This window comes from Sorex fumeus, unplaced genomic scaffold (genome assembly GCF_029834395.1).
Source record: "Sorex fumeus unplaced genomic scaffold, SorFum_2.1 ptg000075l, whole genome shotgun sequence".
NCBI lineage: Eukaryota > Metazoa > Chordata > Mammalia > Eulipotyphla > Soricidae > Sorex > Sorex fumeus.
In genome coordinates, this window is record NW_026606132.1 from 12,203,776 (window position 1) to 12,228,163 (window position 24,388).

The following is a 24,388-nucleotide window of genomic DNA, read 5'->3' on the forward strand; positions in this document are numbered from 1 at the left end:
AATAATGGGGACTTATTGGAGTGATAGCACAGCGGTAGGGCCTTTGCCTTGCACGCAGCCAGTCCGGTCAAGGCAGGTTCGATTCCTCCGCCCCTCTCGGAGCCCGGCAAGCTATCGAGAGTATCTCGCCTGCATGGCAAAGCCTGGCAAGCTCCCTGTGATGTATTCAATATGCCAAACACAGTAACAACAAGTCTCAAAATGGAGATGTTACTGGGCCCGCTCGAGCAAATCGATGAACAACAGGAGGACAGTGCTACAGTGCTACTCTAAGTTTATTCACCTTTATATTGTTTCCTAGGAAAACAATGTATTGGGGTAGTTTAACATCCTCCCACCTCCCCAAAGGGCACCAATAGAAGGAATGACTCACCTGGCAACAGCCTCAAGACTATTACTGTAGATACTGATTCGCCCAACAAATCTGCAAAAAAGAATCTCAGAGTCAAATGTGTTTTCTATATATCTAGCTTTTTTAAAAAAAAATCTATATGCCACAAATAGAGAATAAATCAAAATACAAAGAATGCAGAAGAAGTAAATCTCAGAATGAACTCTGCAAAGCCGATTATATTTCTGAGGGGGAAATGTTATATTGATTATGTTACCACTAGCCGCCAGTTAAAACGGATATGGTATGCAGTATTTTCATTTGATTGAAAAATAGTATTACAGAATAAAAGATAAACAAAGATTTTTTTTTTTGAGAGGAGAGGTTTGGGCCAAACCCAGGGGTGCCCGGGGCGGGAGAGGAGCTATTCCTGGCTCTGTGTGCTGGGGAATTCCTGGTGGCACTCGGGGAACAATATTCAGTGCTGGGGTTGAACTCGAGTTAGCCAGAGGGGCTGCAGGCAAGGCGAGTGCTCTTCCTCCGGCTCGTGCTCTTTAGCCCCAGACGAAGATTTTCAATTGATTTCGCAGCTTTTCTTGACATTGGGCATGCACATACTACCTCTCTACACCTCACAGAAAACATCGATTTCTATTTCAGACTCATGTGGAGAAAGGGTTCCGTTATGAATAAAGATGCAATGTCCATGGGAGAGTTGCGTGAGGAACACAAGTTTTTTCAGGGTCCCAGCCCCAGCCTTGTGATTCCAATGAAAATGCACATGTCCAAGAAGTTCCCACCAGGTGATGTGTATGTGTGTGTGTGGGGGGGGTGCTGTCTCCCGATCACTCGGTGAGACCCAGAGTGCAAGTCTTCTCAGTGCACCTTTGCTTAATTAAGCATCTTGGAAATTTCCCACCTTGCTTTTGCAATTGCAACGCGACTCTGGTTACCCTAGGGGTGGTAGAAGGGACGGTGTTTCAAAGTCACAGATCAAGAATGCCCTATAGGGGGCTGGAGCGATAGCACAGTGGGTAGGGCATTTGCCTTGCACGCAGCCCACCCGGGTTCGATCCCCAGCATCCCATATGGTCCCCCGAGCACCGTCAGGAGTAATTCCTGAGCACATGAGCCAGGAGTAACACCTGTGCATCGCCGGATGTGACCCAAAAAGAGAGAAAAAAAAGAATACTCAATAGGATTCTGAGAAATTAGGAATAACCGTCCCTGTCCTAAAATGCTCCTTCACAATCCAGGTACCTGAAAAACTGAAGGGCTGCGTGAAAAATACTGAAGACTGGGCTGGAGTGATAGCACAGCGGGTAGGGCGTTCGCCTTACAAGCGGCCAACATGGCCGACCCGAGTTCGATTCCTCCGCCCCTCTCGGAGAGCCCGGCAAGCTACCGAGAGTATTCGATATGCCAGACACAGTAACAACAAAGTCTCCAATGGAGACGTTACTGGGCCCGCTCGAGCAATCGACGATCAACGGGAGGGCCTTTACCTTTACCTTTACCTATACTGCCCAGCACCAAGGCAGAATCAGTCACTCCTTTTGTGTGAGTTTGTGAGCCTTGCACACTCACCTGTTACCTCACTGTGAGCACGCAGGAGGCTGGGAAGAGCTGTTGGAGTTTCAGGTCCTAATTCACTACTGCCCAAGTGGATACAGAATAGGGGGAAAGGGAAGAGGGGTTGGAGAGGAGAAGAGAGGCAGGACACTGTATTTGCTGCAAAGCCACAAGTTTTGTTTTTCCACTGCCGGGCACTGGTGTAAACCACATCTAACCATTTGCTCCCCCAGGATCACCAAGAGCATTCATTAACAAGATGGCTGGCATGGCTAATAGATGCCATCTGCAATGGTGGACGAGAATTAAATTAATTGGGCCCCTTGGGGATTTAAAAAAAAACTGTTATTCTACTCTCATTAACACCATGTTCTCATCAAGCAAACTAATCGGTTTCAAATCAAAGGCCCAATTGTTGACAGCCCACAATAACTATGACTCAGAAAAATACTCCAGAAAGTCTAGCAATGCCAGGAAAACATACTATTTCTCTGCTCCGTCAATTGCTTACTATGGTAAGAAACAGCCCATGTGCAATCTTCAGTTCATTATCGGTAGGAAAAGAGGGACAGGTGGTTACCAAAGGCATGGCCCTGGGTCCCCTTCTCTGTAATGTTGGATAACACATAAAGGGTTTTAAACACAGTTTGGTTTTAATTAATGTTGCTTAACGCATCAGTCTAATAGTAACTGAGCCTTATGGGATAAGATAAACTTAAAATCGAATGGATGGCACTATTTCCAAATAACAAAAATAAAGAAACAATCACTTGAACCCACCAGGATTTATCTCAGGTTGGGAGTGAATAAGGCTGATTTGATTCATTTCCCTGCCAGAAGGAAGGCGTAGCTCATAAAAACACAAATGCAGGACCAGAGTGATAGTAGAGCAGGTAAGGTGCTTCAGGAATAACCCACGAGCACTGCCAGGTGTGTCCCCAACCTCCCTAACCCCCCCCAAAAAAGAAAAAATATAGTAAATTAGACTGGTGTTTTTTTTTTGGGGGGGGGTGTAAATGTGACTCAAATAAAATGATGCTGGAAGTAGTGGGTATTTGTGTGGGTCTGTATGTGTGTGTCTGTGTATGTGTCTGTGTGTAAGTGAAACTGAAGGCAAAGAGCAACAGACACGTGTGAGGGAGAGGAAAGGGACCAGGGGCTCTTACTTGTAGAGGTCGGGCTGCGGCTGCTCACATTCAATTGCTGCTCGAAGAGTGTCAATGGATTCGGCTGTACACAGTGCAATGGTATCACGTACTGCATAATGCGTCTGAATGGAAGCCAAAGAAAGAAAAGCAAAAATTCAACTGTTTTGTTCCATAACCAAACACCCACCTGCCTGCAGGAATACCTTGCGATTGGGCTAGAGGCTTTGGCAGAACACCACAAAGGCCGACCAGCATCTCTCGTTAAGTTGTTTGGTATCAGTCTCACCATTTATGACAAATCATTAGATAACCTTGCTGCAAGGGGATTTCAAGGATGGTGGACCAAGTCACAGGGATTTTTGATACTGAAAACAGAGATTTCTGTTTGCAGCACATATACCATTAATAGGAAACCCAGAAAAATGTTGACGTAGTTATTCTTTTCCTCCTATTTCCAGAACTGAGACCTGTTATTGGTATACAGTGGTGTACAGAAAATATTCATAAATATACACTTATGCATCGAACACAGCTTTTTTGGCCAGAAGAGTGGTAACACTGCCTGCAGCAAGCAAAGAAATCATTAATAGTTCCATTACACACACAGCATAATTAATGATTCAAAAGAGGCTTGAGAGTGGCTATATTTCATATGCTGAACGGGAAAATGATGTGCCTTGCTTTGGCCCAACAGTACATTCTGCTGGTGTATGTTTCATACTTGATTCACCCAGAACTCAAGGCAGGCTTCGGAGAAGCCATCTATAAATCATCAAAGCAGAGCTAACACAGACTCAAAGGCAGCACCACTCACGCAGAAGGGCAAGCTGTTGCATGGCCTGCGGGGAATATTCTGGAACCGTCTGAGCTATATTTAAAAACAATCTCCTGACTCAGAAAACCTCTGTACTTTCAGCTGCCTTGACCGGATGAATGTAACTGAAAAATAAATAGTAAATTAAAAAAAACACTGGAAATTTTCTTGCTCTAAACAACTTTTTCCCCTATTAAGGGAATTGTTAGATAGCTTTCTGGATTTTTAACTTGTCACTTTCTGACAGAATGTTTCCTGAACAGCTGAAATGGGACTGGTGCATCACTATGAACTTGAGGTAGAGAATTAGTAAACTGACGGGCACTGATCTTCCTTTTCCACATCCCTAGTCCTGGTCTTCAACTCCTGATGGAATAAAGCAGTGAAGGGAGTCTTCTAAGGAGACAGAGGAAGGGGCATGACGACGCCTTTCCAAATGGCAGCATATAGAGGGCACATCTTCATGCCGTGTGAGCTCTGGACACTGGCCAAGAACCAACCGAGCCGGAAGATGCCCAGGAAATAAGTTCTCCAGTTGGAGCAAATTTATTTTAACACATTAATAATTCTTCCCACTTGCAATAAAGCAAACATTTGCCAAATTAAACCCTAAGGTATTATTTTTAAAAAGCAATCAAATTACTCTAAGCTAGATTTTCTATTTGCCAAGAATAAACATTTTTTAAGAGAAAATATTCAACCATTTTCAAATAAAAATAGATCCATCTGTAAGGGCAGAGTACTTGAAGCTATTTCGGGAGTTTTAGAGTTTCACCCTACAATCGCTCTCGTTTTGTAAAAGCCTACATAAAATACTGAATGGATTATGTCAACATTAAATGCAAGCAGAGCTGTTAAAAATGTGGTGGTTTTATTTAGGGTGTGTTTTCATCCTCGCCCACCACGCCTTTCTCCCCACCAAACTTGAGTACAGGCTTCCAAGTTCAAAGACAATTACATAAACACTGGCCTCAGACACAAAACTTACACAAATAGAAAGAAAAGACAAAAAGATCAAGTAGATAAAGGGATATTCTTGATGACCTTTCAGTGTCAATATTACACACCACAATGCCCAAAAGGAGAGAGAGAAAAAGCAACAGAGAGGCAGAGACAGAGAGAGAAGAAAAACCCCACTACAGAGGCAGGCTGGGGGTGGGTGGTGGGGGGTGATGGGAGGGAACCTGGGGACAATGGTGCTGGGAAATGTACACTGGTAGAGCGATGGTGCTGGAATGCTGTGTGATGGCAATCTAATCACAAACAGCTTTGTAAGGGTCTATCTCACAGTGATTCAATAAAAAATGAAAAATAAAAACACTTAAATTGAATAAAAAAAGATCAGGGGACGATGGAGAGGAGCACTGCGTGAGGAGCAACCCTGCACTGTGGTTCCTTGTTGGCCGCTTGCCTTGCATATGAAGACTTGGGTCAATTCCTGGTATTGACGTTTCTGCCACACATACACACACACATACATACATACATACAAGAAAAAAGAACTATATTCTCCTTAGCTCCAAGTGTCTAGGTAAGGTTTTGTCCCCATTACCTTGCAATTAGACTCCCCATCCAGACTGGCCGTGGTGACATAACAGGTACCGTCACTAGTGCAAGACGAGAGGAGTATAAGATCACAGGGAAAGGTTTCATCTGCCTGTACCTCCACGACATCGCCAACCTGATGGAGAGAAAGAGTGACAGGAAAGTCATTCCTGGAGTTCTGAGGAGACATCCAGTGTGCCTTAAGTGAACATCACATCAGTCCCCAGAGAAGTTGCCTAACTCTGGGTCTTCTAGCACCACGTAGGGCCCGGCACCAGATGAGAGGGGCTGCAGGGACATTACTCGATATTCAGAACCGCTGAGTTCTCAGGATGCAGGATTCTCTGGGATCACCCAAGGACTGAATTGCAATGTCTAGGTCAACAATTTCAGCACCCAAGAAGTCACACGCTTTCTGTTAATTCTGGTGGGGGTGGTCTGTTAAGATTTACAGCAACCCAACTTCAAAATATACCTGGCTTGTATGCCCGAAACTCAACCGTGGATAACTTTGTAACTCGGTGATTCACAGTGATTCAGTGAAAAAAATATTAATGTGCCTGTCAAGAAGGCAGGCTGGGAGGTGGGCGGGAACCTGGGGGCATTGGTGGGGGGAAGTTGACACTGGGACACTGTCTGCCGTTGGAAACTCAACTAAGAATAACTGCACATCCTGGTGCCTTAATAAAAAGATTTCTTTAAAAAAAGACAAAGATCATGAACACCTTCATGAGTGAATCAAGAAAATTGCCGTGTCTTAACGTCAGCACTTGATGAACCCTGAGCTCATCAGAACTCAACCTGCTTGATGTATATTTCAACAGCTTTCCACTTACATGTGATAACAGCTATTCCTGGGCCGGGCTGGATCCTTTTATGGTGCTTCCAGGATCCAAGTTTAATGAGAGAGGCAACTGTGTGCTGATGGATCATCTGAAACATCTTTCCCACCCACCAAAGAGTTGACCTTTCAACCATCTATCTGCTATCAGTAGAATCAGCTACAGCAGCAATGAGAAATAATTTTCGACTTATCAGTCAGGACCCAAAGGTCAAGTAGAGGGAAAACCCAAGTCGCAAGTCATGCACTATATCTATTGCAGCTTATTTCATAATGTAGGGAAGAAATCACGATGGCTAAAAGGCAGGGCTTTTATACCTGAGTTTAGGTCCCAGCTCTGGCACTGAACTCGACAGCCTTAGTCAAATGCCTTAGATCAGTGGCTTATAACCTCTTGGATCTGTGATTGGTAAAAATCAGAAAAATATCTCCTGGAACCAGGCGGAAAAAAAACCCATGACATGGAATAGTGTTGTGTGTGTTGGTTTTAAAATCTAATACTGGGGGGATGGAGCGACAGCACAATGGGTAGGGCGTTTTGCCTTGCACGCAGCTGACCCGAGTTCGATTCCCAGCATCCCATATGGTCTCCTGAGTACCGCCAGAAGTAATTCCTGAGTGCATGAGCCAAGAGTAACAACCCCCATGCAACGCCGGGTGTAACCCAAAAAGCAAAAAAAAAAATCTAATATTATAAAACGAAACCTTTATCCAGTGTACCCTGTAGTAACTAGCAATGACTTTGTGTGGAAAAGCAGAAAATTCCTATGGCCCAGTAAGATCTGTGGAACAGCATTTCAAAATCACTGGTTCAGAGGATACCACGGATGTCACCGGATTGGGGCCAGCACGCAGCGATGACACTGATAAACTGTTTCACCAAGTCCCGGGCACACCATAACCATTTGGTAAGTGTCAACACAATTATTAATAATATTCTGCAACTTCCATTCTAACCCATGGAGACACAGAATGTGTTTGGGGGAGAAGGCAGTAAAGAATCATCCGGTCCAGGGTCTTCTAGCACTCTCCACACTGTGGCACAGAGAACACTGAAAGGAACACTAGGGTACAGAACCGCAGATTGCAAGAGAGATGGGCAGGGTGTTGGGAGGGGAGAAATGACCTATTTGAGGCGAGAGTTGAGATTCGGCACAGATCTGGACAGGCTGGCTGTGAAATCCTAAACTAGTAAGTGACACACCTGCCTTCTATTTCGCAACACGGTTTTGCAGCTATTTCAAGACCTATTCAGGAAGAATGCGATGTGCTTTGCCAATAATCAGTAGCCAGGTGCGCCAGCGCCAATAATGGAACTCATTTGTAAGTAACATTTTCTTGCGCCTGGTCTCTCCTTTGTCACTTCTGTAAACACTTACGTTCCTTCCCCAGAACAACAATCTCTGCTGAGATACACAGAAGACCTTTGAAAGTTGACATCTCTGCCCTCTACAAGGTACTTCCTGCCTACCTCCTCCGGGAACACTGCTGCTTTTTAAGCTACTTCTCTCAACTCCTACCGCATTGAGATTCTGAAAGTAGGATGAAAGCAGTTTTCTTCAAAGGTCTTTCTTTTAATCTTTGTGTTTGTTTTGGGCCACACTGGGGGCTGCTTGGGGGCAGCTCAGAGCATGGTGCTGGGGGAACCAGACAGTGCCGGGAACTGGACCCCAGCTTCCTGCAAGCAGAGCATGCACTCCTGCCCTGGGACTCATCTCCGCTTCCCTTCAGCACAGAGGAAAAGAGCAGATGCTGGGTTCGGGTGGGTATGGTAGGACCCGAAGTACCCAACCTGTTATAGAAATTGAGCATTATTGCTCAGCATCAGAACCCAAGGTAAGGCTGCAGTGACAGTACAGCGGGTAGGGTGATTGCCTTGCATACGGCTGACCCCGGTTCGATCCCTAGCATCCCTGAATCCGGTGTCAGGAGGAATTCCTGAGTTACACAGCCAGGAGTAAGCCCTGAATACTGCAGAGTATGGCCTCAAAGCTCTACCCCCTGCCAAAAAAAGAACCAAAGGCAAGGCTAGAGAAGACAACAGCACAGGGCTTAAGGCACTTACTTGCCTTGCGTTCAGCAGGACTCAGTTCAATTCCCAGCACTGCATAGTTCGTGAGTGCCATGAGGTGTGGCCCCAACCCTCTCAACCCAAAACAGATTTTTTTCTAATGAAGAAACAAAGGTAATGCTAATAAGCAATTAGAGTTGATTACTATTTTAAAGAAAATTGGAAAATTCAGTCAGTTAGAACGTGTTCACTTGTGCCCCTGCTTTTCCGTAATACATTTTCTTATAAATACCTTAAGTCTAAAAATATTTATGCTTCAGTATTAAATAAAAATGGTGCCCCCCAAACAATGTGCCAGGAGTAGCCCCAAGTAGCACCAGATATGTCTCCCAAAAAGTCAGAAAATCTATTTATTGTAAACATTAAAATTACCTGATATGGAGAGTTCCAAAATATTATTTGCAGGAAAATATTTAGGAAGAAATAAACCACAGCTGGTTGAATAAAAAATTAAATAGCTCGAGATCATTCACTGAAAGACCTTGGAATATCTTCCACTGCTCATATAATGTCAGATGTTGGTGCCGCTGCTGTGTAAAACAGTTTGGCAGTTCATGAAGAGTTAAACATGGGATACTATCAAACCTAGGTATACGGGAGCCAGAGCAATAGTACGGGAGGTAGGGCATGGTGAACCCAGTTCAGATCCCCGGCACAGTACCCCGAACACTGTCAGGAATGATCCCCAAGCACAGTCGGGTGTGGCCTCCAAAATCAAAAACCAAACAAAAAACCCCTAGGCATACATAAAGTCCTCAAGTAAGTGAGTCCTTCCCTTCGATTGTGGGATTCTTACTTCAATTGTTTAAATACCATCAGTCTCATATGAAATGATGCAGAACAGGGCATTATTCAAAGACCTGTTTGCAACATACAGTGTTTGTCATATAATGTTTCCAAGAACTTCTCAATGTTTAGTGAGTACTTACTGTATATCCAAAAGAACTAAACACAGGTGTTCAAACAAATGTACAGAAATGCTTATAGTGGGGAGTGGAGCGATAGCACAGCAGATAGGGTATTTGCATTGCATGCCGCCAATCCTGATTCAATTCCCAGCATCCCATATGGTACCCCGAGCACAGCCAGGAGTAATTCCTGAGTTCAGAGCCAAGAGTAAACCCTGAGCATTGCCAGGTACGACCCAAAAAACAAAAAAAAATGCTTAGAGCAACAACAATCCTAATAGTCAAAAGGCAGAAAGACATCCAAAGGCATCAATTGAGAAATGGAGAAAGTAAATGGATATTCTCGTGACAAAATGTTATTCAGTCATAAAAAAGGAATGATGTACTAATACGCATACCATCCTGACCCAACCTTGAGTAAAACATCACATTAAGAGAAGCGAGACACAGAAAGGCCCTGAAGTGAATGATTCATTTTTACATGAAATATCTAGAATCTGCAAATCCATAGAAACAGAAAGAGGATTAGTGGTTTCCAAGACCCAGGCAAGAGAGGAATGCAACCAGCTTTCTTAATGGCTATAGGGGGTTACTTTTTGAGGGGATAAAAATATTTTGCAACCACACAATGTTGATGGATGTACAATACAGTGTTTATACTAAAGGCCAATGAATCCTATATGTTGAAGGCGTTTTTGATTACAATGAAAAGAAGAATAAGAACCAGGGAGGAGCTGTCAAAGGCTGGGAGTGCAGGCCTTGCCCGTGGGAGCCCTGAGTTTGATCCTGGCATTACCCAATTCTGGGAGGACTGTCAGGAGTGTCAGCCCACCACCACCAACAAAGGAAGGGACAACAAACTGCTATACCTTGATTTTTTCACTCTCTTTTCTCACTCGCTTTGCATTTTCAATAATGTAAACGGTGCTCTTGTTGACCTCATTATCAGCTCTGTGCCGCAGCCAATCCTCATATCCCTAAGAGGATAACAAAACAACGTTACACACAGAATTCCAGCAGAGAGTGACATAAAGATGTTAATGACATTCTATAACCCCCTTCACAAGTCACCAGCAGATATTCTCTTATGGTCCTAACTCCCACCCAGAATGCTCAAGGCAATGATGTCCTTTTTTTCCCCACACAGCAAAAACAAAGATCTAGATGCAAAACACCCCTCAGGTAAATAAATACTTTCATTGCATTAAAAGGTTCCTCCATTTGACAGATAAGTATGGGATTAGAGTCTTAATATTCTCCAACTGATTTTGTTTACTAATTCCACTCTTATTCACATTAAAGTTACATTTCTCTACTCTGAAATGTTCTCTATTTAAAGAAAAAAATTCCCGGACTTTATTCTCTTGTAGACCTAATTACATATATTTTTCTGTAGTACAGCACTACTGAACATCTCTGAGGACACAGAATTCCTCCCCTAGAAACAGAGGCTAAATCAGGCAAGTTAGGATGATTTCTGGCAGAGAAACTGAATGCTGAGTTCCACAGCTTGACAGTTCAACTTCTCCACCGACTGACTGATAAAAGAACACATGAACTGGTGTCCAATTCTTAGCGTTAAAAGTAATCAAGGAAAGGTCTAATGATTCGATTTCCTTTGGACTTTTGGTCCGGAGTTACTGCAAGCCAAAGAAAGAAGGAAGGAGGATGATCTTTTGTTGGAACATGACCTTCTCTCCTTTTTGCACATTGCTTTGGTTTTTTTCCCTTCATAATAATTTATGTGCCCTTTCAAATAAAACTGTTTGAAACAAAATCTCTTGATCGCCGTCCCCCTTTTTGCTCTATTCAAGTCTGCTCTGCCACTCCGTGACAATGCGAGCCTGCAGCTCCACAGGATGCTGCCTGTGATGCCAGCCAGGAAAGACAGGCCCCGAGAGCAACGAGTGGGAGGAGGCAAATCAATCAATAAGAGCTTCTGAAGACCAGACGGGCTATTCCTGGAGGCAGCAAATTTACGATGTTAAAGAAAATAATCCTAAGAGCGTCAGGGAAAGAACATTCCGGAAGTCTTTATTTAGCAACCAAATACTTGATAAAACAATTCTGCAGTTCTGGTGGGCAAGATAGGAGACCAGATAACCCCCAGAGGAAAAGGGTAACCTCGGTCCCAGGACTGTTCCACAAACCTTCACTCTGAAAGGTCCTGGGGGCACCTTTTAAGAACTCTCAAAAATAGCCATTTTCCGGGGCTGGAGCAATAGCACAGCGGGTAGGGCATTTGCCTTGAACACAGCTGACCCGGCTTCGATTCCCAGCATCCCATATGGTCCCCCAAGCACCGCCAGGAGTAATTCCTAGTGCAAAGCCAGGAATAACCCCTGAACATCACTGGGTGTGACCCCCCCCCCCCCCAAAAAAAAAAAGTAACAGCCATTTTCTGATGAGCTATATCCTTCTGGAGTGCCCCATACACCTGAAACCCACTAGCAAACCTTATCCACGGGCCTGCCCCTTTTCCCTCTAGCTTCCCACTGCCAGATTTGTTTTTTTTCCTGGCATTTTCCAAAAGTGTGCTCATACAACATGCTCAAAATATTTCGGAGGCATCGATAGTATAAATAGTGGCACTTCATCAGCTTTGACAAGAAGAGTCCCAGCCTCCTGTACTGCCTGCCTCCTTCTGAGAACTTCAAGCAGTCACGCTCCTGACTGGAGGTAACCACCCCACGTCTCTGGCGGAATACAAACTTATAAAGTCCATTGTATTTTGCCAGAGAGAGAGAGCTCCATGGGCTCTTGGACCCAGCACACTTGAGTCCCTTGAGCAGCGCTGGCTGTGGCCCCCAAAGTTTACTTTCTTGCATCTGTTTTCATAAGGGCTATGCCCACAATGTTCAGAGGGCTTCTCTGAACATCTCTCTCTGGGCCCAGGATGCGTATTCTTCACACAGAACTACCATCCCGAAAAAAGAAATGCTGTTCAAAATCCCCCTCCCATTTCTTGACTGAGCTATTCGAGTTCATTTTTTCTCTCCTTGATGGAACACTAAGAAAAAGGAGCAAGAAATCACAGAAGAGAATTTCAGCAGGAATGAAATACACAATAAATCCGTCAAGTCTGCTTGGTAGAAATACAAGACGAGGACCCCAGCCAGGGTGATGCAAACGCAAGGACTCAGGGCAAGTGTCCTTGGCGACGAGAAGCCTACCTGCTTGATGGCTGTAACAGTTATCACAAAGAAAAGCGGGAGTCCACTCGTAACTGGACTCGTTGGAGTGTCAACGGTGACCTGGAATGAAAAAAAGTATGTGGAAAGTAAAATCCAGTTAGCTCACAAGCCGCCATGCAGAACCCCCATGCTGTGTGCACAGTTCAGGCAGAAGGACAAAACAAACACTTGTAGCAGGGCTGATGTCTCGTGTTCCCTTTAATGGAAACCACAGCTAGTTAGCTTACGCACGTCATCCTAAATTCAGTCTTCACACTCAGCACTGTCTGATGAAACCCCGACTAAAATACATCCATGCCCTTAGCAGGATTCTCTCTACCCTGGAGTGGGCAGGCTCTCAAGACGAGGCACTTTAAACCAGATGGAGATGAGACCCCCACCTACACACACACAGACACACACACACAGCGAGCACATGACAGAGATGACCAGGCACCCTGATAGGAATGGGAGGCTTGAACTTTTCCAAAACTTCACTCTAAGAAGAGAGGCCTTTGGGGCAAAGTGGCTCTGAGAGAATGAAGCAGGGCATAGCCGGGGCTAGTGTATGGTGAGACAGGGCACTGGATGGGGAGACGGTCTCCATTCTCCACCCCTCTGACAGAGAGAAATCACTGCCCTTTGGGGAGTGGGCCTGTGAACGGAACTACCTTGACATGGCCTCCTGTCACTACTGCATGGGTGACCGGATGGCAGGAAGGGCACAGGAGCTGGGATCGGGAGGGCACTGGGAGGTTACTGCTGCCAGCAGATAGCTGGGGTGAGGGCCGGAGGGGCAGATGGGGGCAGCGCATGCCCACCCTGGAGAGCCCATCTGTGTATGTTCAGGAAGTCATGGCAGCAGGCCCGGTGAGAGAGTTCTTAAACGGGACTGGTAGAGATGTTTTCTGGTTGGCAAATTGAACGGCGTGGATAGTTTTCGTTCACTGAGATAAATGCTGGAGAGAATGTGACTCCAGAAACGGAGTCCTGGGCCAGATGCACCCATACAACTAACTGACTCTCCCCTTGACCCACCACCCAGGCCCATCCCTAACACACACAATATGCTGCGGGAACAAGCTTCAACAGAGCCCGAGGCTGGCAGGCACACACGGAAGTCCCAGTCTCGTATTTGTCACTAGGAAAACGCCCTCTAAGCCTCTAAAGATCCGTTTAGACGACCATCTTCTCTTCTAAGCCTTCTCGAGCTCCTTGCAAGTAGAAAATGAATAATAAGGTCTACTACAGGGGCTGAAGCGATAATATAACACGTAGGGCGTTTGCTTTGCACGTGGCTGACCCGGGTTCAATTTCCAGAATCCCATATGGTCCCCTGAGCACCGCTAGGAGTAACTCCTGAGTGCAGAGCCAGGAGTGACCCCTGCGCATTGCCGGGTGTCACCCAAAAAGCAAAGAAAAAGATAAATAATAATAAGGTCTGCAACAACCCCATCCCATTTTGCTTACACTACTTTTATGACCTTTCTGATGGTAAATTAAATTAAATAGACATCTGTCGTCTTGGTTTGCTCAGCAATTCCTAAAGGGCAGAAAAGCCTTATCTTGGTGTCATTGTACTGCCTCTTTTGGCACTTCCTACATGTTGGCAGAACCGTGCTGAAAAGGCACTGTGTGCCAAGGAGAGTGACTCTGTTGAGGGTGCAGTTCCCTGAGCCCTGCTCTGTTAGACAGACGAGCCACGGAGGGAGAGAGTTCCTTTCCAAGTGCCCCATCATTCAAGACCAAAGCTGGCTCTTACCCATATCCCCAACTAGAATGGAGTCGCAGGGATAGATTTAATTACAGTACCATTTACTCAAAGCTCCGAAGTGGATAAACAGAGAAGCACTTAACATCAACAAAGCATTTGAGCAATTTCACTGAGATGTTTCTGCTTCAGTTGGGGAAAAAAAAACGAAATGAAGAAAAAAAAAGTACACCGAAGGCAGCAACGTCCCCAGGGGATAATTCTATGGAGGGAAAGATGGTAACAGGGTGATGGAGCAATAGCACAGCAGGGAGGGTGTTTCCCTTGCACATGGCCGACCCAGGTTCAATCCCCTGCATTCCATATGGCACCCCGAGCACCATCAGGAGTAACCCCTGGGCATCGCCCAGTGTGACCCAAAAATACCACCCCCAAAAATGACTGTAATAGTCTGGAGACTAAAAGATGGAAGACATTACTTGATCTGTTTAAAATTTAAAACTCAAAATCATAGCAGACGCACAGAGAAGCAGATTGCTTATTTCACTGTCACCCTTAGAGCAAGTGAATGAAGAAGAACAAAACAGCAATTGGGACATTAAGAAAGAAACTAGACAGGGGATGGAGCAATAGCACAGCGGGTAGGATGTTTGTCTTGCACACAGCCAACCAGGGTTCAATTCCCAGCATCCCATATGGTCCCCTGAGCACCGCCAGGGGTAATTCCTGAGTGCAGAGCCAGGAGTAACCCCTGTGCATTGCCGGGTGTGACACAAAAAGCAAAAAAAAAAGAAAGAAAGAAAGAAAGAAAGAAAGAAAGAAAGAAACTAGATAGAATGGAGAGACAGCACAGCAGGTAGGGCATTTGCCTTGCACATGGCCAATCCGGGTTCGATTCCCAGCATCCCATATGGTCCCCTGAGCACCTCCAGGAGTAATTTCTGAGTGCATAAGCCAGGAGTAACCCCTGGGCATAGCCAGGTGTGACCCGAAAAGGAAAAAAAAGAAATAAAGTAAGCTAAAACTGACATTCAGCCAAATTAAACTATGAGTGTGGGCTGCAGCTGGTCTTTAAACAATATGGTTTGAATTGCGTGGATCCCCTTACACATAAAATATTTTCAATAAATTTATCAAACTTTCATTTTATGGGAGATGGGCAACCATTTGTAAAAGATTTAGGTGAAGGTCCTGGCCATAAAGAACAATTGAAAAAATTAATGTATGTCATGAATGTCTCAAGTAGATGGAATAGCCTATCATCTCCCACTATAAAATACACAGTGATCTATTACAACAAGCTCAAATGTATCAAACCATACACACACAACAGAGACCACACATGGCACTATTTCTAGGCAAGGAAAAGAAAAACAAACATTATTGGTCAGAATCTGAGTCAACAGTAGATTTCTAGCCAGTAGTATCAATCCTCATTTGGTTCAAGGGTCAAACTTTTCTGTTTTGAAATTAACTACTGTATATAATGACAGAGAACACTTGTTCAAGGATGAATATATGAAATCCACAAAAGATATTTGGGGATGCCTCACTCAGCAGTTTATGTGGTTTTTTTTTTGGGGGGGGGGCACCATGTGGGTATGTGGGATGAAGCCCAGGGCTTCGCACATGCCATGCACACATTCCCCACTGAGCCACATGCCCAGTCTGGGAGGTTTCCCTTCAGAGTGATCAAGTTGTAGGTGTTCTGGTAAAAACTGTTACTTAACAAATGCAGAAAAGCGCATAAATATGAAAATGTATTATCCGAACTTTAAACAGTCTGATTATCATAAGCCCTAAGGCTTCTGTTTTATTAAAGGGCATTTTAAGGTTAGAAATAGATTGAAACTCTGAAGCAATTCTGTTTGTAAAAGAGGAGTGAAAGAGTGGCTGTTTTTGGAGTTCTTACCTGTACAAGGAAAATGATGAGAAAATAAAAATTGGCGATTCTTCTGAACTGCTCGAAGAGATTCTTTGGGAGGAAATTCCAAAGTGTATACTGTAAGGGAGGAAGAGGGGGTAGAATGGTTATTATAAGGTAATTTAAAAACCCTAATAATAATAATACTGATTAATAAGGGTGGAGCGATAGCACAGCGGTAGTGCGTTAGCCTTACGAGCGGCCAACATGGCCGACCCGAGTTCGATTCCTCCGCCCCTCTCGGAGAGCCCGGCAAGCTACCGAGAGTATCTCGCCCGCACGGCAGAGTCTGGCAAACTCACCGTGATGTACTCGATATGCCAAACACAGTAACAACAAGTCTCATGATGGAGACGTTACTGGGCCCGCTTGAGCAAATCGATGAACAACGGGAGGACCATGACCGTGACCAATAAGGGTCTAACATATCACAATACTGTGAAATCCCATTTCAAATCCTAGCATTTGCAGTACCTAAATATTTTAATGAACAGAGAAGCGAAGCATCTAAATACTTTCTTTACCATAACTTATGATTCCTTTGTTTTATTTTGGTTTGGGGGCTACACCCAGCAGTGCTGAGGACATCCTCCTGGCTCTGTGCTCAGGAGCACTCCTGGTGGGCTCGGGGTAAAATCTGGATGGAATGCTGTGGATCAAACCTGGGTTGGCCATGTGCAAGGCGAGCACCCTGGCCCTTGTATTATCTCTCCCACCACTCGCTGTTTATTAATCTCCCTCCTTTCCTTCACTCTGTCAACGATGCTGCTATACTGACTCAGAGTGACACACACACTTGGCTGTGGTGCTTGTAGGCAGCGAGGGATTTAATTGGGGAGTTTGAGTCAGGGGGCTCGTGCACATCCCACTTAGAGCCACCCCCAAGTGTGTGCAGCACTCACATATGTGCTTGCTGCATCTGGCCTTCCTTGGCCGTAGTGTTCGCACATCAGTTGGGGGGGTGCATGCTGCCAGGATCTACTTCCCGAACTCCTGGCCTCGTGCTTGCCAGGGAGGCACTTGAGCCACAAAACTATATCCTGGCCCCTAGAAACAGTTTCCATACCTTTGCTTTTCCGGAGCAGATCTAAATGATATTCCAGGATATGTCATTCCGCATATCAATGCGGACTTCCGTGATAGCACTCATGACTGCAGTTACAGACATGGACAGTTCTACAGGGGCTATCCCCAGAGGCCATATGGCACAGGCCTCATACTTGGGGCCCTGCGTATGTTAGGTTGGTGGCTCCCCAGGCTGAGTCCATCCATCACCCATAGTGCACTGTATTTGCTTTCACTTCAGTTACCAACACAATTCCTGCCCACCCACCCCCCTTTCCTAAGCAGTGACAAGTAAGCTCTGTGATGCTGAAATGTAAATGGGAAGGATGACACATCACACTGCAAAGAGTTGGTGCTCAAGGACCACATCCTTTAAAAATCACCAGGAGGGCAGTTATGTTGAGTAAAGTAAGCAGAAGAATGACAAACACGGGATGATTTCACCTATCTGTGGCATATGGAATACTGGATGAGGAAAGGTTCTGTAGTAAAGAGGAGGAAGCCCAGATCACCCTTGACCCCAGTGTTTAGGGAGGAGAAGGAGAGAAGGAAAGAAATCAAGAGAGGAAGGAAGGAGGGAAGTAATAGGGGAACAAGGATCAGGGCTTCAGTTACACGGGTGAAACAGGAGTGGTAGCGCCATATATTCCAAACATGACTCAACAACATTGAAAACATGAGATCTAAGCAGCGACCACTGAAACTTAGTAATGTGCCTGTCAAGGTGACAGGAGGGATGGAGTGGGGGTTGGGGGACAGAGGGAACACTGGTGCAGGGAAGTTGACACTGGTGGTGGGACTGGTATTGAAACAGTATATGCCTAAAACTCAACTACTGATAACTTTGTAAATCACAGTTCTTTCTTAAATAATGGAAAAATATATCACTAGGAGATGCTAGTGTGATAATGCAGCGGACAGGGTATTTGCCTTCACATGACTGATCCGGGTTCGATCCCCAGCATCCCAAAGCACAACCACGAGTAATTACTGAGTGCAGAGTCTGGAGTAACTCCTGAGCATGAGTGGCCGTGGCCCAAAATCCCAAACAAATCCCAAACAAAAAATCTAGACTCTCCTTCCGGGTCAGGTGCACCTCATGGCTGATAGCTCCACGGGCTGCATAGCACATCTGCAATCCAAACTCCATTTCCCCTCCTTCCTCCTGGGTCCCCACAGCCCCCATCATCCCCTAATCTCCATCATCGCAGCCAGCCCACCTACACATGACCAACCTTCAGAGTGCTTGCTCATCCACCCTTCCGGGGTCACAGCCACATCCAGTGCTCACATCCACTCTCAGCGACTTGGACCCTGACGCTTCACACTGCACAAATGCCTCCTGTCACTGGGTAAGTACTGACAGGGAAGGAAGAGAAGGCCTAGTCTGAACCCTCAGAGACTACCAGGGGTCTGAAGTACAAAGATTCACCCTCAGAGCACTGCCAACACCATACTACAGAAGCCAATCACCACAAAAGCCCACCAAGATCAGTGAGTGAAAATAACAGCAAGGAAGGGCCTATGGGTACCAACAGCTCCAGAAACTCTCAGAGAATGACTTCACCGACACCACAATGAGGACGCTATTGAGCTCAAAGAAACAATGACACAGGTAGTCAGTAAGGCATAAGGAAGGTATGGGAGCAAAAATCAGAAAACTACAATCAGAAGCGACAGAACAGAAGAGGATGGTTGGTGAAATAAACTCAATGGAAGGTCTGAGCAATCAGAGGAACATTAGCTGGACTCCAAAATGACATGTGGGAAATCGCTAGGAAACAGCAAAGGTGGGAAGATGTCGGCAAAGCAACGGAGAGCACACTGCGAACTATGGGATGAGTTCAAGAGAAACAGTAACAATCATGGGACTCCCTGTGGAACAGGAAGGCAAATTTGGGGAAGAACCACTAATTGAGTAAATCACAGACAAGGATTTTCCAGAATTGAGGCATGTAGGCACCCAGATGCAAGAGGGCCAAAGTGACTCAGTGAAAATGGAGCCAAACAGAAAAACCTCAAGACACACTGCAATCAGAATTACAAAAGTCAAAGACAGGGAGAGAATATTGGAAGCAGAAAGATCAAAAAAGAAACTGGCATAACGAAGATCTCCCATAAGATTCACCACAGACCTATCAAATGAGACTCTTGGGGCCAGAAGAGAATGAAGGGACATAGGAGAAAAAACTCAAATGAAATGAACACCCCAAAAGATACTCTCCAACTCTGTTATCATTCTGATTTGAAGGAATTATACATGGACAAGCAACAAGCTTAGGGAATCCATAACCATGAAACCAGTACTGCAAAAAGCAACAGAGGAGCTTCTTATTTATTTTTTGGATTTCATTTAATTTTAAAAAGTTGTGATAGTTAATATTCCAATACCAATCCCACCACCATTACAACTACCCACTACCATATTTCAGATGTTTCCACCTAACCAACAAACCCTCTCCCCAAAGCAGGACCTAAAGAATTTATTTTGTATTGTTTGCTATGAATAACCCGCTAAAACTGATCCAAGAAAGTTTCCTTAGAGGAAAGTGTGTGAACACTGCTGTATCTCACCCTGAAGCCAGTTAGTCCTTGTATAAGAGATTACCAACATATAAAATGTTGTGCAGCCACAAACGCAGCCACTGTTCTGTCGGGGAGGCTAGAGCAATAGTACAGTGAGTCAAGTGCCTGCCCTGCTCGTGGGCAACCCAAGTTCAATCTCTGGTATCCCATACAGTCCCCAGAGCAATGCCAGAAATAATTTCTCAGTACAGAACCAAGAGTAACCCCTGAGCATCACCAGGTGGGGCAAAAAAGAGGAATGCCTGTGATTCCTAAACTGCTAAAGGTTTTATACTTTTGAAGTACTGAATTAGTGTTTCATTTTATTTCAAATGTTCTTTCATATTCAGGTGATTTTTATAGGTATAGAGTTTTTTCTCTTACTTATTAAGCAGATATTTAGCATGATACGGAAAATATTTTCTAACATAAAACCAACATTGCCTTTTTAAAGTAAAATACTTTTATACTTTGATGAAAGCAAAAAAAAGCCTATTTACTTTCTTTGACATAAAAGTGAAAGAATGAAAAAAAGATCTATTTAGATTTCTCTTTGATTTTTTTTATAATTCTCTCCTCACTCTTCACAAACTGTGTACTTATAGGATTTACCGATTTTATGTAAATTTCAATATGGATTGGCATAGAATTATTTACACTACTCATTTTAATTTTTTATATATCTGTGAATATATACAGGTTCTTAAAAATTCTTATCAACTTTCATATTGATTTACAATTTTATGGAAGGTCAGGAATTGACCTTTATTCAACTACATGTGCATAAGTATCCCCACTTTCACAACCAAAAACCAGTTCTTGGGACTGGAGAAAGGTAATAGTGGGTAGGGCACTTGCTTGTACTCAACCAACCCGGGTTCTAGCCCCAACACCCCGATGGCCCCCCAACCCTGCCAGGAGTGCTGTGTGAGTGCTGTCAGATATGCCCCCCCAAATTTTTTTAAATTAGCTCTCCTATGTGAGATATAAAGAAACACAACTAAGAAACAACAAATGAGAGGACAGAACTGGAGATTTCATCAATAGAACTGAGCTTAAGTGGGGCAGGGTGGCTGGGTGAGGATGGGGGGCCGGGAAATAGGCACTCTCTCACGAGGTGCTGTGGGAAGAACATGTGCATAAAAAACATAATACACAGTATTGTAAATTCATGATACCTCAATAAAAATGGCAAAGAACAAACATAATCAAATCTTAAAACCGTTTGTTTCAAAAATTACCAGAAGGAGTTGGATTTTTCTACAGGAATGAAGGAAGAAATTTTCACTTCAAGATCTACATTTACAAAGGAAGGGCGTACAATTATATATCCCAAGCATGTGTGTAATATGAGGACGTAGCCATTAGATTAGGTAAAGTGGCCCGAAAAGTCCAAGTTGTAGAAGTAGTTGGCAATTTACCACTCACCTCTCTTTAAAAGGCTCGCAAGTAGCTCAGGGGTCAGGAAATGAAGGTGAAGGGAGACCAACCCAACCAGTGGGACTGCTGGGGTTCAAATCAATAGCCAGCCTGGAAACTTCTTTCCCCAGCATCATGCAATCACCTCAAGAAAGCAGTTCCAAGTAAACTGGCTATGTGAGTACTGTCAGATATGCCCCCCCCCCCCGAAATTTTTAGCCCCGTCAGGGGCTATGCCTCTTGTGGGAGAGAGTCCATGCTTCTTATCTGGTTGCCAAGGTAGTTTGTGACCAAAATTAAATAGGGCTCAAAAGCATGGATCTGGTCCCTTGGAAGCGGATGCATTAGCCATCCTGTGCCAAGGACTGCATAAGAATTTTCAAAAGCATTAAGTTCCACTCCAACAACTGCCTATCAGCTGAACTTCTGGCTTGCTGACTGACCTTCAGTTCCATAGCTCAAGGCTTTCTTTCTAAGTAAGCAAACATTAAGGATTCCTAAGAGTCTCAGGACTGTGTTAACACAGTGAAAGGAAACCGTTTGGTTGTCTTAAAAGGGACACACACACATACACACACACACACACACACACATACACACAGTTGCTTTTAGCTTCCCATAAGAATGGTCCTTGAGGATTTCCAGTTTGGTGGGACATATACACACAGTTGCTTTTGCGCCTTCACACACACACACAGTTTCTTTTGCTTGCTCCTACACACACACACACACACACACACACACACACACACACACACGGTCGCTTTTAGCTTCCTATAGGAATGCTCCTCTAAAGGGACACGGGGACACACACACAAACACACACACACACACACACACACACACACACACAGTTGCTTTTGCTCCTTGAGGATTTCCAGTGAGGACTGGTGCCCTCTTCCCTAAGATGGCTAGAGATTAATGTTTCGGGAACATACTAGAAGCCCCCTTTGCCATAGGTACTGAGCACAGGGTTTGGCACAGAGCAGGCACACAGGAAATCTTGATTAAAACTGCTGTGCTCCACAGATACTGGGGGAAAACAGCTTCAGTGCTGGCCACCATTGTTCTAAGGAAAAAGCAAATTAAGTTTCTCATCTCTTTATTATAATGCAAATGCGCGAGGGCTTACATTATTTCAATGCAGACCAAGACAAGCCTACATTTTCAGAATTTTCTAATTAAAACGGAAATTGAATTAAAACCACATACACCATGTTATTCAAGTTGACTTGTTTATCAGAAACGTGGACTGTCTGGCTTATTCAGTTGTTCTAAACCAAAAACAATGTGAATTCACAGGAAGAAATTGTTTATAGCAGTTGTTTCAGACACAATGAGAACTGAGTATTTTGGGTGTTTTCTACTATCTTAACAACCAACTATAAACTTTGAAAGCAACTCTGGCACTCAGAACAAATTTGAAAATGATTTTCTATAGAAAAAATGCCCGTTTCCTGAGTATATCTAACGCATTCGCTCTGGAGTGGATTAATAACTGCATCCAAACATGGCCTCAATTCTGTGAAAAAAAGAAATCTGGCTCACTCCCTTCAAACATCATTTAATTTAAAACTGAAGTCTTCTAGCTCCGCTAAACACCTTTTCTAATTCAACAGCAGGAAGTTAAGTGAATCGTTTCTTGAGTCTTCTAGGCTAATTTAAGCAAAAGGAGGCTTAACAAATTTCGTGCTCTTACCCAAAGTCCAAAAATTCTCTGAGTTAGAATTTAAAATGCCTATGAGTAAGCTAAAGCCCCCACATAATTTCTACTGAGTCTGTATATCCCTGGAGGAAAATACTCATTTTTTAACTAGTAGCAATTAACGGCCCCCCATCCACCAGGTGTGAACCAAACCATTCCCCTTCCAAAAACTGGAGTCCACGGGCCCAGGAATGATGGTTCCAAATGGAAAAGGCCCGGGATCAAGTCCTGCCACTGCCTCCAGCCAGTGGGACCCAGGATGCTGCTGGCGGTGGGTCCTCCTGGGTCTCAGATCTCTGTCCCCTCCCCCCAGAACCAGCAGGAAGAGAGACAAGAAAATCAGTCCAGAGAATGTGATCAGAAAGGTAAAACTGCTGGTAAGTAAACCAAGTAGTTTTGATGTTGGTGGACCCCAAGGGTGGCTCACGCGAGTCGGAAGGAGAGAAAGACGGTCACCCTCTCTCACTCTACCTCTGCCACTTAGGAGTCCCTGGGATGACTAGGACCGGTAAAGTCTGCAGTGAGCCCCTGCTTGGCACGGGCCTGAGCCCCACCAGCCCCACAAGGTGGCCGTCAGGCCACACCTGAAGTCCGCTTGGTCTTCTCAGCACGGGAGTTGATCCCCACCACCCGATTGCTCGGGGAACCATGGACTCAGGTTGGGGCGAGGATTTGCTCTTTGCAGGGAAGGAGAGGCCAGTCCCGGGCCTTACCCAGGGTTTCTAGGGATCTTGTCTCGCTCTCAGAAAAGAATTTCAGGAGTAGAGAAGCAGTGAAGTAACAGATTTTATTTGGAGGTTTTTGGAGAGGAAGAGAACAGGATAAGCGGGTAAGTGGGGGAATGGAGAGTAAGAGAGAGAGTAATGTGCTCAGAGAGAATACATGCCTCAAGGGTAGAGAGAGCCTCATATGGGCTCTTGAGCTGGCTTTTATAGATCCTTCAGGGTCCTTTCTGATTTGGAATGTTCTGGAATCTCCTTGGGGCTGGGTCACTGAAGTTAGTAGGATTAAAAGGGAGGTCCAAGGAACTTCATGGGGAGGGGGCCTATATCCTCAGGGTCTGCAATGGTCTTATCAGATCTTTGTTTTCTGTATCTACAAGGTGGATCAGTCCTAGAATTCTTCTTCCCTGAAACTTTGTTAATCCAAGTTTCATTGCCAAGGGCTTTTCCCTATCTACCTGCCTACCTCAGATTGAGAGCACATTCTTCAGGGCTGGAGAGACAGCAGCACAGCAGGAGGGGCACCTGCTTTGACCCCTGGCACCCATATGGTCCCCAAGCCTGCCAGGAGTGATCTGTGAGAACCAAGTCTGGACTAAGCCCTGAGCATGCTGGGCGTGGCCCCCCCAAACCCAAACAATGACCACCAAAAAAGCATCTCCTCAGGGCTCGGAGAGACAGCACAGGGGTAGGACTCTGCCTTGCATGGCGTGTGGCGAAGCAACTGGCTCCCTGGTGCCGCACAGGGTCCCCCAGGCCCCACGGGGAGTGACTCCTGAGCACCACTGGGCATGGCCCCAAAACAAAGGCACACTCCTCAGAGGCCATCACTGTGAAGGGTCCTGGAACAGACGCTGGGCTTCTGGGTCGGGCC

The 24,388-nt window shown here is 44.9% G+C and overlaps 1 protein-coding gene across 4 annotated transcripts in view; it reads right to left on the reverse strand.

The window, feature by feature from the left end:
• ATP11C (ATPase phospholipid transporting 11C) overlaps positions 1-24,388 on the reverse strand; it is a 219,852-nt gene that overhangs the window by 82,499 nt on the left and 112,965 nt on the right. For all 4 annotated transcript variants that reach the window (XM_056130195.1, XM_056130193.1, XM_056130194.1 and 1 more), the window contains exons 3-8: positions 16,027-16,116; positions 12,404-12,484; positions 10,100-10,207; positions 5,418-5,546; positions 3,070-3,173; positions 374-424 (exon numbers count right to left, since the gene is read on the reverse strand). In XM_056130195.1, the coding sequence (XP_055986170.1) occupies positions 374-424; positions 3,070-3,173; positions 5,418-5,546; positions 10,100-10,207; positions 12,404-12,484; positions 16,027-16,116 (563 nt within the window). The remainder of the gene's footprint in view (positions 1-373; positions 425-3,069; positions 3,174-5,417; positions 5,547-10,099; positions 10,208-12,403; positions 12,485-16,026; positions 16,117-24,388) is intronic.